General features: G+C 42.0%; 1 protein-coding gene and 2 long non-coding RNA genes across 3 annotated transcripts; 2 read left to right on the forward strand and 1 right to left on the reverse strand.

Moving 5' to 3' along the window:
- Window positions 1–1,344: 1,344 nt before the first annotated feature.
- On the forward strand, window positions 1,345–17,062 carry LOC117504756. Its single transcript, XR_004558896.1, has 4 exons — window positions 1,345–1,624; window positions 12,110–12,191; window positions 12,338–12,409; window positions 16,240–17,062. It is a non-coding gene; the product is annotated as an uncharacterized LOC117504756 (long non-coding RNA).
- On the forward strand, window positions 4,763–8,775 carry LOC117504757. The gene is made up of 2 exons (XR_004558897.1): window positions 4,763–4,906; window positions 8,739–8,775. It is a non-coding gene; the product is annotated as an uncharacterized LOC117504757 (long non-coding RNA).
- LOC117504755 (high mobility group protein B2-like) lies at window positions 5,810–11,537 on the reverse strand. The gene is made up of 5 exons (XM_034164253.1): window positions 11,381–11,537; window positions 7,802–7,960; window positions 7,242–7,393; window positions 6,992–7,166; window positions 5,810–5,967 (listed from the first exon to the last, which is right to left on the reverse strand). Exons 2-5 carry the CDS (start codon window positions 7,949–7,951, stop codon window positions 5,842–5,844), a joined length of 603 nt encoding a protein of 200 aa, XP_034020144.1. The 5' UTR covers window positions 7,952–7,960; window positions 11,381–11,537; the 3' UTR covers window positions 5,810–5,841.
- Window positions 17,063–17,361: the final 299 nt, after the last annotated feature.

Raw genomic sequence — 17,361 nt, forward strand, 5'->3', positions numbered from 1 at the left:
AATCAAGTATCTTCATATTGATAATCCATTATCATAATCACATTGTTAATCCATTATTTTCAGATTGTTAGTTAAATATCTTCAGATTGGTAATTTGTTATCTTCAGACTGGTAATTTGTTATCGTCAGATTGGTAATCCATTATCATCTTCAAATTGTTAATCCATTATCTTCAGATTGGTAATCCATTATCATCATCACATTGTTAATCCATTATCTTCAGATTGCTAATCCATTATCTTCAGATTGCTAATCCATTGTCATCATCACATAGTTAATCCATTATCATCAGACTTTGATCCATTATATTTGACATTTAGATCAGACTATTGATCCATTATCACCAGATTGCTTATCCATCATTTCATCAACTCCTCCCTGTTCGCCTCCATCAACTCCTCACTGATCTCCTAGTCTCCTCCCTGGTCTCCTCACCTGGTCATAGGCAGGCAGGCAGACAGACAGACAGACAGGCAGGCAGACACACAGACAGATGGACAGGCAGTCCGAGAGACAGATGAACAGGCAGACAGACAGACAGGCAGACAGACGGACAGGCAGACGGGCAGGCATACAGACACAGGCAAACAGACAGGCAGACAGGCAGGCAGTCAGGAAGGCAGACAGACAGACAGGCAGGCAGACACATAGACAGATGGACAGGCAGTCCGAGAGACAGATGAACAGGCAGACAGACAGACAGGCAGGCAGACACACAGACAGATGGACAGGCAGTCCGAGAGACAGATGAACAGGCAGACAGACAGACAGGCAGACAGACGGACAGGCAGACGGGCAGGCATACAGACACAGGCAAACAGACAGGCAGGCAGTCAGGAAGGCAGACAGACAGACAGGCAGGCAGACACATAGACAGTCAGACAGGCAGACACACAGACAGTCAGGCAAGCAGACAGACAGATAGACATACAAGCAAACAGGCAGACAGACAGACACACAGACAGACAGACAGATAGAGGGACAGGCAGACAGTCAGAAGGATAGACCAGCAGACAACACACAGACAGGCACTCAGACAGGCAGAAGACAGAGGAGCAGAGGTGGGCTTACAGCGAGGAGGAGGGCTCAGTGAAGGTCAAAGGTCAGTAGCTGTCTAAAGCTGGTGGCTGGGGTCATGTGTTCAATAAATTAAATATTGTCATAAGCTCCGTATTTTCAAAAGTTGAAAAATGCGCATTTATTTAATAAGAAAATTTTCAGCCTTCTGTTTCTAAACTAATATTATTTTATTTCTTACTTATTTATTTAATGAAACAGTTTTCAAAACTCAAACATCAGGCTAAAGAGCTGACAGTGAGACCACAAATTATTTTTCCCATCACTTTAATAAAACAAACTTTTTGAATGTTGTTTTAAGTTGATGACGTACTTCCGTAGCCTCGCGCATGCGCAGACTTCCGGTGCGGCTCGCGCACTGACGTGCTTCCTTCCGGGAGCAGAAGCTGTGGTTCAGTTTTGACAGTTAAACCGGTTCTGGTCCGAACCCGGAGACTTTTGTTGCTGTTTGCTGTAAAGAGTGAGTCGATCGATGGCGGGAGAAGATCTCATGTGACCGTTCTTCAGGAACTCTTCTGTGTCGGACTGACGGTTCCTGTTTCTACAAGTAAGAACTTTACCTCGGAACTTCATCAAGTCAACGCCAGGGTTTAGTTCTTATAAACTCATGTTTCTGTGACGGTTTAGGATTTTAATTATAGAAAAACAGGAACTATCAGAGAGTTCCACTGAACAAGCGAGTTCCACTACATTTTAATAAGATCTTTTTATTGGTCTTTAAAGTTTCAGTGGACCTTTTTGCCTGTGTCGCAGACCGAACGGTCCCCCTAAAAATCAGTCCCCCCTGATGACGTGGTTCACGGATTATCGCCTCGTTTCTGCTTAAAACAGCCTCGTTTTCTGCTTCAAAATGACTTTAGAATGATTTAAGAGGTTTTACATCTGATGGTTAATAACCTATTAATCCAATTGATTACTTTGGGTGAAGAGACTCTGTCTCAAACGTGCTACTGTGGTCCCATGCAAAAGGCGGACTGATTTATTTTTTATAGGGGCGTACTGTTCGGTCTATGACACCGGACTTTAAAGTCTTTCTACTGGTCTTTAAAGTTTCACTGGACTCATTTAGCAGACTTAAAAATTTCACCAGATCTGTTTATTGGTCTTTAAAATTTCAGTAGACCTTTTTGCTGGACTTTAAAGTTTCACAAGTCATTGACTTGTGCTGGACTTTGACCAGTTTTTGTCTTTCTCAGGTCTTTGACTTGTGCTGGAGCATCTGACATGTCACCGTTTTAAAGACGCTGAGTCTTAAATACCGTCAGACCTTCGGGAGCGGTCCCACTTTTCTAGTTCTGAGTTTTCTAGTCTGGTTTAAACCAAGCCTGGAAGTGATGGAAGTGACGTCCCGTCACTGTATTAACCAGTCAGAGCAGGTCGTTGTAGTCACAAGCACACGTTACCGTTTCACCCTGTGACCAGTCATAAAAAAGCCACTTAGTTTGGTGGATTTTAACCTGGGTGCAGTGTTCTAGAACACCAATTTCATGACAGTGAACCCAAAGTTTAGAATCACAGAACAAAGTGTCCTTCCACTGGAGGGACGACATTCTGCGAACCGTGTTCCGTCTGACAGGCCCTGAATGCATCATCAGGTTTTCCTTATGTCTTATAGAGAATGTTGACAATATTCTAAGACCAGAGCTGAGCAGGTCCACGTGCAGAGTCCACGCTGTTGTTAGAGCGCATCCCCATATATCTGATGGACAGCAGAGAAGTGCTTCGTTCATTTTGAAACAGTGATTGGGTTTATGAAGCACTGACCGGCTTTCTGATGCAGGGAATCCTGCACCATCCAAGTCTGAGCTCAGTTCAGGTTTGAAATGGTTCTGGTGTCCTCAGTACCTGCTTCTTTTTGCGTGAGATGATGAGTGGATCCTTGGTGTGAAAAGAGGAATAATGTCTGCAGACTGAAACTGTTTCTCTGTGTCCAGAGCTTCAGTGTGCTCACACCATCTGCAGTTTGACTCTTTAACACACTTTATTTTTTAAAGTCAGGACTTGTTCCAGAGTTTGCTGCTGTTTAAAGAAGCACTGGTCCTGAATGTGGTGTGCACCTCCGTGCACTCCCAGCACTTCCTGTGTGTCAGCGCTGCAGCCATGCTGAGGCCATTTCAGAGTCAAGTTGATGGTTCGAGCCAGAGGAAGCCTTGATTCAAGTTTTATTTATTCGACAGGAAGACGTTCAAACGTACAGGAAAACGCTGCTGTAAATGTCCATGCTGCGCTCGGTGGTTTGGTGCGTCTGTGACATCATGAGTTTGATCAGAGTTCACTGCAATAACAATATTGATGATGATTTTAGAGTTTCCGAAACGTTGGAGTCTGGATGAGGACTGTTCAGACCGGTTCAGGGAGCTCAGCCACACCTGAATCTGAGACTGATCCCTGAACCGGTCTTGATCTCTAAACGGTTTGTGTGGCTGTATGAACCTGTGGGTTTTCTATTGTTATTTTTTAAGCAAAACTTTAAGTTCCCGTGTGAATGAACGCATCACTTTTGTAAAATACACTGAGGACGAGAAAACCTACAAGAATACAAACATCCAAATTTTACATTTAGAAAATCTCACTTTAAATGTTTCAGCTTAAAGAAGAAAGTCACACTTTGACCTCTGACCCAAGGCTGGAACAATCAGCTGATTGACAGAATTTTTTTTAAAATTCCACTTAGAAGTGTTTCATTTTTCTTACAGAAAAATGTAAAATCCCTTCACATTTAGCTGGTTTTAATCTGGTATTACAGATTTTTATGCTGTGTACCAACAGTTTAAAGCTTCTTTAAACCAGTATAAAGAAGCTTTAAACCAATATAAAGCATCTTTAAACTGGTTAAAAGCAGATGTCATGTTTCTGATAAACTCTGAGGGAGTTTTTTTTTTTTCCCCCCTTTCTGCCGTTCAATCAATGTAGCTATGAAGTTATTTTGTTTTTTCAGTATGTTCCAGAGTAAATCTGGTCAGTAAAAGAAATCTTTTTTTTAAACCAGATGCGGATACAGAATTTAAATCCCCCTTTGATTTGAATGGTGTTACCTGTTTGGTGAAACAGCGCCCCCGCCTGTACATTAGCTGAGTTAGCCGCGATTAGCATGCTGAGTCTTCTCCAGACTTTATTGGATGAAGCATTAATGTGAGATTATTTAAAAGCCACTGACATACTGTGATCAATAAAATCCATTATTGATTAGTTATTCACTGCAAAGCTGTAACAAATGATCGATTAATCAATGACCAGTTGACTGTTAAGTTAATCCCCAGTTATTACAGAGATCTGACACAACTCTCCCTCATGGATCCACCTGACGGTTTGGACTCTGGTGGCTGAGGCGTGATTGATACCGTATCAATCAGTGTGAATGATTTAAACATGGACAAAGTCTTCATGCTGTCAGAACAAAAATAAGAAACGACTTCTGGTTTTGTTGGTCTGCACTGCAAATTCACATTTATTTTCATAAACGGGAAAAAAAAAAATGCCAGTGTCCAGATATTTATGGAGTGGGCCGGTGGTGTGTGTGGGCGGAGTCTTGTGTTTGTGAACACGTGATTAAAGAGCAGACTGGTGGTTTTTTTTCCCTCAGCTGGTTGTTTTATTAAAAAAGTTTCTACTTTGACAGCGAACAAACAAACATAAACCTCCAGTAAGAAAATAAAAAAAACATGATGAAGAGCTGCAGGGGGGAGGGGGGGTTTCCATGGCAACACACGGTGGATGGCAGGGAGGGGCGGTGCAGAGGTAACCATGGTAACAGTGACGAGTAGGAGGGTTTTCTATCCTCTGATCTGCGGACAGCTTAACACACACACATTTACATCACACACACACAGTGTGTGTTTCAGAGTCGTACCATCGTTTATGATTATCAAAAAAAAAAGTAATCATCTTTGAACAGCCGAGTTTCACAGCGTAGACAAATCCTCTGTCTCCCTCTAGTGGTGGTTGACATTACAGCTCATTCTGCTGTTTTTTTTTTATTTTATTTTGCACTTTAATGGTTAAATGGCATTAAAATATGTTGATTAAAATATTTTAACTGTTTTTACAGATGTATAAAAACTGTTTAAAACTTAAAATTTAGTAATTACTCGCTAATCAGTGTTCCTAATACGTCTTCTAAAAAACAAAATTATACTCATGTACACTTGCAGCTGTTTCAGTATTAGAAGGGTTTTAACTGAACATGTAATTCCATAATATTTTATTGAATTATAACAAATATGAATAATTTGTGGCACACATTAAAGATTTAGCAGTTAAATGTGGCTTAATTTAAAATGAAGATCGACCCATTTCCTTGGACACCATGTGGGCATGTTGTCATCCACACAGATTTAAATGTTCTTTTTAAAACTCTGCTAATCAATAAACTCCAGTAACCAATAGAAAATGACAAATGATTTCTGTCAGCTGCTTAAATGTCTGAAACTGATTTAATTTCAAACATTTCTTCTGGGCTTGTTTGAAACTGATATGTATTTAAACTGAAATGTTCTCAGAATAACTCGCTGATCACATCGACAAACTTGTTACTTTTTACTGCCCCCCCCCCAAAAAATACTTCTATTTTGTAGTGATTTGAGGTCACTTCCTGTGCGGCTGACCTGAAGGTTTTCTTCATGGCCTCCTGTCAGCCAATCAGCTGTGAGCTTCATGATGATGTTCAACGTATAAAAAAAGATATTTTGAATAACACCTGACCTTTGACCTCTGAAACACACACACACATGCGTACACGTGGATTGAGCCTTGGGCTCGCTGTTTCTACTCATCATCCTCTTCCTCCTCCTCCTCCTCTTGGTCCTCTCCCTCCTCCTCCTCCTCTCCTCCCTGAGCCGAGGAGCCGGGATTTCTGGCAAACGTTCCGCCGCCACGGTACGCCACCATGTCCTGTCAGAGAGGAGACCAGCCCGTTAACACAAACAAAAAGGCCTGCTTCATTAATATTCTTCATCCAGGCTTTAAAGCGTCTCCAGGTCGGGTCCTTCAGCTCCTCACTTTTTACTCGGGATCGCCACAGCAGACCCGACTTAGAATGGGTTCTCCAGAACCAGGAACCTTCTGTTTTGGAAGCTACTGGCCTGACCGCTTGGTCACTTACTGTCGTGTAAAAGTGTTAAGTCTTGGCTGAGGTTTACGCTTCACTGACTGCGAATATGATCAATATGCTTGATTATAATTACACAATGATTTATTACATATTATAACTTGTCATATCAGCAGTAATTTTTCCTGATAGGAAAATATTTTATCAAATAAATGATGCAGAAAAACACTTTGGCTGTTGGAAATGGCATCATTACAGTGTTTGTCCAGCAGATGGCACTCTAATTGCATAGTCTATGATGCTGTCAATCATGGCTGTGACCCTGTTGCCCCTTGGTCACATTAGCTAAAAGAGACTGAGGCAAAGCGACACGGTGCTCACTGATCCAGCTAAAGGCAGCGTGAAACACATCGGTGGGTTGTAGCCATTTATAATAAAGTTCACGCTTAAAAAAAAAAAAAAAAAAAAAAATCAAAGCTCACTTGCATGACAAAATTAAATCTGTATTAGTTGCAGTCTGAAAAAAGTATCTTACTGCTGCTGTTACTTGTCCACATTGTGGTCTCCAGCTGTAACTGTGCTAAATCTTATCTGACCCGTAGATGGCAGTAGTCTTTAATGAGGCTTCACCTCTTTGTTTATGACTGTGTAATGTTTGCTATATTCCGTGATGTTCTAAATGCTCGTGTACACAGCTGTAGTGTTTTTCTGCTTTAGTCACGTGCAACAATGGTCTTTAGTTGTACTGCTAACCTGCATGGCTCCGTGTGACCACGGGACAGTGACTTGACAAAGGAAGGGTTGTGGGTTTGACTGTGTGCACTGTGTTGAGTGGTACTCTATGCACGAGAGTGTGTTGGTTCTGACCCGGTCGTATTTCTCTCGTAGCTTCTGGGCCTTCTCTTCGTACGGCTGTTTTTCGGACTGGGATAGTTTGCTCCACATCTCGCCCAGTTTCTTGGCACAGTCTCCTATAGACAGACCAGGGTACTGCTGCTTGACGCTGGGACGGTACTCGCTGCAGAACACGAAGAACGCCGACCTGCAGGGGCACACAGGATTAAAGTCTCCTCTGGCTCCCAACCACGCGGTCTGTCTAAAGGACTGGTTTCCTTACGGGGGCCGTTTGGGTGCGTTTGGGTCTTTCCTCTTGCGTCCCCTCTTTCCGAAGCCCTTGGGTGGGACGTAGTCCTTCATCTCCCTGTTGTAACGTGCCTTGTCAGCCTTCGCCATGTCCTCAAAACACTTCTTATCACTGGGAGACAGAGCCTGAAACCATGAGACAGAAACATGTGACCTCACGACCCCGTGACACAAACAGGACTTCATCGGATACCCAACACTTCAGTGTGTGTGTTCTTCAAGTGTGAAAGAGTGGCAGCATTTTCATTGTTTCTATCATATCTGTAACTTCACACAGTGAGTGTACAGTGAGTGACCTGTCAGTCATCTTTAATCAGCCTGTCAGGCTCTGTGGCTGTTTTTTTTTTTTTTTTGGTTTTCCAGGTGACATATCATGAAATTCCTAAAGTTATTCTCCACCAGGAACCTTCGTGTTCATTGTCTGTTCAAGAATACTGATGGCACAGTTTATGGAGGTTAGTTGGGGGGGGGGGGGGGGGGGGTCAGACTCTGTCTTGTGTCCCCCCCAAGTGTCTTTCGTCCGTGCCCGCTCACCTTCCACCTTTCAGAGCATTTCTTGGAGAACTCGGCGAAGTTGACCGACTGCTCGGGGTTCTTCTTCCGATGTTCCTCTCGACATGTCTGAACAAAGAATGCGTACGCCGACGTTTTCCCCTTCGGCTTGTTCACATCTTTACGCATCATAGTGAAGGCCTGACAGAAAGATTAAATAAAATAAAGTCAGAATGGATTTGTCAAAAGCAAAGATAGATTTTTTTTATAATCACTTAAGTACAAAAATAAGTTGAGAATAAAGGTCATTTTGTGCTAAATTAACTTGTGTTACGCCACAAGCTAAGCAAAAAATAGCAGAAAACAAATCATGCCACAGACAGCTGCACTAATGAGCGCTAAGAACCGTTCACAAAGTTCATAGCCCGACTGTGGTGTCAGGTTCATAGTGATGGTAAGACCAGGTGACAAAACGACCACGAAGATACTGAGCTTTGGACAGATCCAGACCACTTTAACACAGCGGAAATAAATGTGAAAAGTTTTATTTGAGACACTGGGGGTCAAGAATGTGCTGGACCTGTATGTTTGTATGTATTTTCTCTAAAGCCGAGGAAGCGGTTTATTTCCTGGAGAGTTATAGTTGTGCTGATAGTTCTAACAGGAGAACAAAATAGAGTTTTGTAAAGAGATCAGCAAAACTCTGAAGTCACTGTCAAGCCACATGCAAGGAGAAAGACATTTCCTGTCCTGACCCTTCACAATAAAAACCAGAGCAACACACTGCTGTTACCATTAATAATAATAATTTTAACAGCACTTTGACATTTATACAGAGTACGTCTGGCAATAAAGTACAATAAAACAAGAATTTAAGAATAAACGCAGCATTATTAAATTCTATATTGATTATAAATGTGGAAAATAACAGTGACACTTTTCCGCATAGTCTACCAGTCTTAAGTGACAACACTTAAAGGACAAATACACAGAAAAAAAAAAAAAAAAAAAAACACTTAAAGGACAAATACACAGGTAAAAAAACCACTTAAAGGACAAATACACAGAAAAACCACAGTGACTAAAGTTGTCGTCAGCCACTGCACAAAGTGAATCAGAGCTTAAACTCACAATTTTTACAAACAAACAAATCAAAAGACACAAAGTAGAGCACTCAGAGAAGCCCAGGATCAGTAAAACGGAGACTTTTGGCCTTTGACCCCAACAGCTACTTCACCTGTGAGCGTTTCTGCCCTGAAACCACCTCAGAGCAACTGAGTTACCACGAAAATCCAAAAGTGTCCTGACAAAAGTCAGACCTTCATTGCACAGGATGTGAGGAAATGTTTTTATATATGATAACGTGCCATGACCTTTAACCTTGTCCTTGATATTTGACCTTTGAGAAGGATTGTTGAAAGCCACCTTCATGAACTTCAACATTCAACTTGCAGGATGCAAAAAAAAAAAAAACAAAACACTTTTTGAACTTGACCTATGACCATGCTCCTAGACAGAGCAGGGTAATTCTGGACCCAGGATAAAAATCAAGGGCAAAGGTCAACTAGGTAAAAAAAAAAAAAAAAAAAAAAAAAAAGAGCATGACAAGTGGACTTTGACCTTGACCACAGACCTTAAATCCAGGATGTGGTAGGGTCATTAGCTGGGTGCATGTCAGAAATAGAGGTCAAAGGTGCCTTAGAGCATGTTAACACAGACAAGTTGACTTTGACCTTGAATCAGAGACCAGGTAGAATTACCAGGATCCAAGCTGAAAATCAAGGTCAAAGGTTAATTAGTTAACACATTACAACATGAATTCCACAAATGCAGTTTGTAATAAATAGATAAAAAAGACACACCCAGAAACTCTTTGACTGAACGCCAGTTAACGGCTTTTCAGTCATTCATCAAACACTCAACACACAAACAAAAATGGGACAACAGTCAACATTAATCAAGAATAACGTAAATAAACAGGTAAATGTCTCAATGTCACCCTTCACAAGGTGCCCCCCTCCTTATTTCCTCCTTTCTGGGGGGTGGGGTGGGGTGGGGGGTGTTGATCTCTTTGGTTGGGGTATGTTTCAGGTTCTCTCCTTCATGCTGTGTTCATGTGCACATCAAAAGAAAATAATTCTGATTCTGCATTTCCAACAGTCAAAATGTGTTTTAGTGCATCTGCTCAGGAAAAGGACATCACGCTCCTTTCTGCAATATTTTCGGCTGTCATCATGGGAAGGGGATTGTTACGTTTGTGACCCACGACTCAAGTCAGGAGCCGTCAGATACATTTACTGCATAAAACATGACTTAGTAAAGTAAGAAATAATGAAAATGTCACCCCGTGCTGTGACGTCAGACGGGCACCCCCCTCTATATGGAACTTACCCACGTATCCAACATGGAGTTCTAAGCAATAAAAAAAAAAACTGTTCAACTGTTTTGTTTTCAGCATAAAACCGAAAAGGCTCTCAAGTCTAATTTAATTAAGGACTAAATTGGTGTACAATCAACTGATTAACAAACTGATTCATGGGATATTTACTAATAAACTGATGATATTTGGTCAATTTGACCTTTTTCCAACAGTTAATGAAAATGTGATTAATCAGTAATTTGACTGATTGAACTTGAGAGCAGCCAGTGAACCACAAACCTGTTAATTTATTTTTATGAAAATATTTAAACACATAACGTCAATGATTTGATTATTTTACAGTTTAAAGGCCGCAGAAGAATTTTTAGCAGAATAACTCTTTAAGATGAAAACAATTTTTTTTTTTCTTCACATCAAGTCCTGCCAGCTGAGGCGGCTGTGATCGATAACCGTGTGATTGATTAGTGATTGCTTCATTGTTATTCTCACATGGCCCCGAACAAAAGGAGCCCACCGGGGACCCGTTTTTCTGCCCGGCGGAGCTCGGATGCCCCGCGGCCGGGGGCCGGGCGGCACTGAGCGGGCAGGGCGGAGCGCGCAGGCCGCCGCACGGCGCCTGGAAGCGGCTTAAAGAGCCGCTGGCTGCGCGCCGCGGAGCTCCACGGAGCGGCTAGCCTAGCATGCTAACAGAACAATGGACCACCATTTCCCTTCCCGCCCTCTGCGGAGCTCCGAGCCGCCCCATCCCCCTTCGCTAGCGGCCGGCTAGCAGCGCGCCAACGCGCGGCAGCGTCCACAACACCGCGCTTTACACCAAAACTCCGTTTATGCTTTGGCGACGCGCCGCTCTTTACTTCCGAACGGCGCGTCTGCAATGGAAAGAACGTGTCACTCCAGCAGCTACGCATTTTCAACGCAGGGCTCCGGCTACGCTCTGGAGGGGTCTATGTTGTGTGGATGGGATGTGGCTATTTCCTGGTATTCATGCTCCAAAATGGGCGTTTCGTGTTTACAGCGACGTGACCGGACAGTTAGCGCAGCTCAGCCGCAGAAACACGTTGAAGCATGGCTCAGTCTCTCAGCCAAGCCGCTCGGAGCTCTGAAAGCAGCCATTTTTATTTATTTATTTATTTATTTATTCCCCCCCCCCAGCCGCAGTCACAGAGCTTTTTCCCCCAACAGCCCACCAGCCGGCCCGGGGCCGCCCGCCCGGACCCGGCCGGCGCCAGAACGGTACTCACGGGTCAGGAGGGCCGGTACACGCTGCAGCAGAGTCCGGGCCAGTTTCTGGGTTCGGGACTGTCGGTTCTTGTTGTTGTTTGGGGATGAAGCAGCGACTGGAGCCGTTGGTTCACTTTCAAACTGGGTCGAGCTCCAGCCTGGCCCCGCCCACACGGAACGCCCCCTTTGGTCATTCTATTCTGAGGGCGTTTACGCAGAGTGCGAATATGGGCGTGGCTCAGATGGACACTCGCTTCTAATTGGTTTACTTGACCGCATGTCAACCTGTGCGGCCACAAGGCTCCGCCCACTCAACAAAGGGAGAAGGCGGGAACTGTCCATTCCAAACAGGGCGGAGCTAAGGTGCAGCGGTGCGTCTGACTGGACAGAAGTGATACATGACAAGTCCAGTAACCAATCAGCAAGCAGGAGGAGGAGACACAGTATAAACTCAGATTTAAAGTGGATATATTAATATTTAATATTAAAATGTAATTTTTATTCAGACAGATTTCATGTTTAATATTACAGACACTAAGTGCTGCTATCTGTCAAAACACCTGTAATCAATATATTAAGATCATGTGAAAACATCTTTTTTTTTGTTGCTGAGATAAAGGAATAATTTCCACGAGACCTTTGCAAAAAAGAGCTTCTGTTGATGAGTGACAATCTCAAAATCAAAAACTTTTGTTTTTCAGAGAGAGCAGAATAATTTTCCTTGTGACCTTTTGAACTTTGTTTTCCAGTGATAACGGTAAAAATGTCGCTCTGGGTTTCCAATTGTGCTACGAGAAGGTTCCTGACCACACTAAAGGACGTTAGCTAGCTGTAAGTGATACATGAATAGGAACCAAACCTGATGACAATATTAAATGTTTAGTAAGAATCAGTTAACAGTAATGTCAATGTCACATGATTCCATTTGGATTTATTTGGTGAGCTAACAACATGCTGTCGTTATGCTATTATTTCAGTGGCGTCGTCTCACTGCTTAGAAACAGAGATGGACACCAGAGAAGAACCTCAGTGTGACAGAACATGATGAGGTAAGCTAGCACGCTTTAGCTGCATGTGTTTGGCTATGCTAGCTTAGCTAACATGAGTGAATCTAGTGTCTGTTGGATATATTCTATTCTAGTAAATGTGTCCTCGCTCTACTTTTCTTACATAATTAACGTGGCTAACTGCTGCTACTCTGACGTCAAAGTAGCAGACATAACATACAGTAGTGTTCAGAATAATAGTAGTGCTATGTGACTAAAAAGATGAATCCAGGTTTTGAGTATATTTCTTATTGTTACATGGGAAACAAGGTACCAGTAGATTCAGTAGATTCTCACAAATCCAACAAGACCAAGCATTCATGATATGCACACTCTTAAGACTATGAAATTGGGCTATTAGTAAAAAAAAGTAGAAAAGGGGGGTGTTCACAATAATAGTAGTGTGACATTCAGTCAGTGAGTTCATCAATTTTGTGGAACAAACAGGTGTGAATCAGGTGTCCCCTATTTAAGGATGAAGTCAGCACCTGTTGAACATGTTTTTCTCTTTGAAAGCCTGAGGAAAATGGGACGTTCAAGACATTGTTCAGAAGAACAGCGTAGTTTGATTAAAAAGTTGATTGGAGAGGGGAAAACTTATACGCAGGTGCAAAAAATGATAGGCTGTTCATCTACAATGATCTCCAATGCTTTAAAATGGACAAAAAAAAAACCAAAACAGAGACGTGTGGAAGAAAACGGAAAACAACCATCAAAATGGATAGAAGAATAACCAGAATGGCAAAGGCTCACCCACTGATCAGCTCCAGGATGATCAAAGACAGTCTGGAGTTACCTGTAAGTGCTGTGACAGTTAGAAGACGCCTGTGTGAAACTAATTTAGTTGCAAGAATCCCCCACAAAGTCCCTCTGTTAAATAAAAGACATGTGTAGAAGAGGTTACAATTTGCCAAAGAACACATCAACTGGCCTAAAGAGAAATGGAGGAATATTTTGTGGACTGATGAGAGTAAAATTGTTCTTTTTGGGTCCAAGGGCCACAGACAGTTTGTGAGACAACCCCCAAACTCTGAATTCAAGCCACAGTTCACAGTGAAGCATGGTGGTGCAAGCATCATGATATGGGCATGTTTCTCCTACTATGGTGTTGGGCCTATATATCGCATACCAGGTATCATGGATCAGTTTGGATATGTCAGAATACTTGAAGAGGTCATGATGCCTTATGCTGAAGAGGTCATGTCCTTGAAATGGGTGTTTCAACAAGACAATGACCCCAAGCACACTAGTAAACCAGCAAAATCTTGGTTCCAAACCAACAAAATTAATGCCTCGCAGATGTGAAGAAATCATGAAAAACTGTGGTTATACAACTAAATACTAGTTTAGTGATTCACAGGATTGATAAAAAAGCAGTTTGAACATAATAGTTTTGAGTTTGTAGCGTCAACAGCAGATGCTACTGTTACTGTGAACACCCCCTTTTCTACTTTTTTTTTTACTAATAGCCCAATTTCATAGTCTTAAGAGTGTGAATATCATGAATGCTTGGTCTTGTTGGATTTGTGAGAATCTACTGAATCTACTGGTACCTTGTTTCCCATGTAACAATAAGAAATATACTCAAAATCTGGATTAATCTTTTTAGTCACATAGCACTACTATTATTCTAAACACTACTGTAGTCCTACAACCCCCGGCAAAAATGATGGAATCACCGGCCCCGGAGGATGTTCATTCAGTTGTTTAATTTTGTAGAAAAAAAGCAGATCACAGACATGACACAAAACTAAAGTCATTTCAAATGGCAACTTTCTGGCTTTAAGAAACACTATAAGAAATCAGGAAAAATAATTGTGGCAGTCAGTAATGGTTACTTTTTTAGACCAAGCAGAGGAAAAAAAATATGTACTCACTCAGTTCTGAGGAATAAATTATGGAATCACCCTGTAAATTTTCATCCCCAAAACTTAACACCTGCATCAAATCAGATCTGCTCGTTAGTCTGCATCTAAAAAGGAGTGATCACACCTTGGAGAGCTGTTGCACCAAGTGGACTGACATGAATCATGGCTCCAACACGAGAGATGTCAATTGAAACAAAGGAGAGGATTATCAAACTCTTAAAAGAGGGTAAATCATCACGCAATGTTGCAAAAGATGTTGGTTGTTCACAGTCAGCTGTGTCTAAACTCTGGACCAAATACAAACAACATGGGAAGGTTGTTAAAGGCAAACATACTGGTAGACCAAGGAAGACGTCAAAGCGTCAAGACAGAAAACTTAAAGCAATATGTCTCAAATGCACAACAAAACGAATGGGAGGAAACTGAAGTCAACGTCTGTGACTGAACTGTAAGAAACCGCCTAAAGGAAATGGGATTTACATACAGAAAAGCTAAACGAAAGCCATCATTAACACCTAAACAGAAAAAAACAAGGTTACAATGGGCTAAGAAAAAGCAATCGTGGACTGTGGATGACTGGATGAAAGTCATATTCAGTGATGAATCTGGAATCTGCATTGGGCAAGGTGATGATGCTGGAACTTTTGTTTGGTGCCTTTCCAATGAGATTTATAAAGATGACTGCCTGAAGAGAAGATGTAAATTTCCACAGTCATTGATGATATGGGGCTGCATGTCAGGTAAAGGCACTGGGGAGATGGCTGTCATTACATCATCAATAAATGCACAAGTTTACGTTGATATTTTGGACACTTTTCTTATCCCATCAATTGAAAGGATGTTTGTGGATGATGAAATCATTTTTCAAGATGATAATGCATCTTGCCATAGAGCGAAAACTGTGAAAACATTCCTTGCAAAAAGACACATAGAGTCAATGTCATGGCCTGCAAATAGTCCGGATCTTAATCCAATTGAAAATCTTTGGTGGAAGTTGAAGAAAATGGTCCATGACAAGGCTCCAACCTGCAAAGCTGATCTGGCAACAGCAATCAGAGAAAGTTGGAGCCAGATTGATGAAGAGTACTGTTTGTCACTCATTAAGTCCATGCCTCAGAGACTGCAAGCTGTTATAAAAGCCAGAGGTGGTGCAACAAAATACTAGTGATGTGTTGGAGCGTTCTTTTGTTTTTCATGATTCCATCATTTTTTCCTCAGAATTGAGTGAGTCCATATTTTTTCCCTCTGCTTGGTCTAAAAAAGTAACCGTTACTGACTGTCACAATTTTTTTTCCTGATTTCTTATAGTGTTTCTTAAAGCCAGAAAGTTGCCATTTGAAATGACTTTAGTTTTGTGTCATGTCTGTGATCTGCTTTTTTTCTACAAAATTAAACAACTGAATGAACATCCTCCGAGGCCGGTGATTCCATAATTTTTGCCAGGGGTTGTATAACATGTCTTCACATCCCGTTCTGTTCCGTGATGTTTCTGGGATTAGGAAAAGCCCTTTGCTGGGTATTCTCATGTAAACAGACTAACTGTACAAACAGACACAGATGGACCTTAAACGGGATTCTGGTAACGCGCGTCAAAAATGTGCCAAAACAAACCTCGTAAAGTCGCTGCCATGTTTCTCATTATCTGCTGCCCAAAAAATCTGATGCAGGATTTTTGAGACCGATACTGATTTTGATATTTGATGTTTCTAAAGTCATCTAAAGGTGCAGTTGTCCTATTTGGCACCTGTAGAAGATGTCCACAGTTAATTAATAGATGTAATAAACATTAGCCTCGTAACAGATATTGCTGAAGGACATGTCCCAGCTGTGGCGTGGAAACGCGAGGTTCTAAAAACATCCTGCATTTACTGAGGGGGAAACAAAAGTCTTTAGTTCTGGACTTGGTATGTGGAAACGTGTAGCCCAAAGAAGACTTGAGTACAGTTTTTGTTTTCTGTTTTGTAGGCAGAGCTGAAGGTTGCCAGTATGATGGATGAGGACACACCCACACAACCATAAAACCCGGGTCTCAACAAGCCTCAGTAGGTATGACAGTCAAAAAGAATCTGTTCTGTGGATGCTGCATTAGAACGAGGAAGTTGAGAGAGAAGATGTCCAACTGAGCAGAGACAAAACGATAGCAGGGGGAAGGAAGTCTTCTCTGCAGGGGGGAAATCATCATCACCATCATCGTCATCAGGAGGCACTGACGACCCACCATTCAGGAGTGCGAACAGCTTGTATGATAAATCCAAGCAGTAAACTTCGATGGTTTCTTTTGTCACCTTCCTGCTAGTCCCAAGCAGTTGCAGTTCCTTGACCGGCCACGTGAAGTTCCCAAACAGCGCACATTTCCATAGATGTCTATGTTAAAATGCCCAACTTTAGAGCAGATATAAAGATGTTTACAGCCTGGTACAAAAAACCCGAAACAGTTTTGATCTCTGCAGCTAGTTTCCTCCATGACAGCTGTGAATTTTTTTCTAACTTCTTAGTTTATGACATTTTAAACATAAAGTTTTGTAAATTTGGGGGCGTGGTCTCTTTGAGTGACAGGGGCTGAGTCCAGCAGCTCCTGGTGTCAATGTGGAGCCGCTTACCGTCGTGGAACCCATCTGTTTGTTTCATCTGGAGTATTTTATGACAAACACCTGGAATAATCTCAGATGTCTCTGCTGTAATATTCACACTGAGTGAAGCGCTGTGGTACCGACGGTACCGACCCGCTCACCGTGGTCCGCGTGTGCACACGCCAGTATGCACAGTACAAAGCTGATGTGACGTTGAGAAGCAGAAACCACATTCAGCAGGTGAGAACTCTGAACGGTGATATGTTTTACAGCCTTATTTATTTCACATTCTGTTTTATGTTCAGCTGTGACACGCGATGGAGGAGCTGAGAGTCTGTCACTCTGAAACCAGCTTCAGTCTTCATAAAAATACAAACAGGGTGATTTTTAAGTTCACCTTTCAAACATATCACTCTGCAGCTTTGTTTTATTGATTTCAAAGTGCACAACCTCTTTATTTACTTTTGTTTTAATTTGCAGAGTCAAATCAGCCACACTGTTCTGTTCAGTTTCTTTC

This window comes from Thalassophryne amazonica, chromosome 23, assembly GCF_902500255.1.
Source record: "Thalassophryne amazonica chromosome 23, fThaAma1.1, whole genome shotgun sequence".
In the NCBI taxonomy this organism is placed as follows: domain Eukaryota; kingdom Metazoa; phylum Chordata; class Actinopteri; order Batrachoidiformes; family Batrachoididae; genus Thalassophryne; species Thalassophryne amazonica.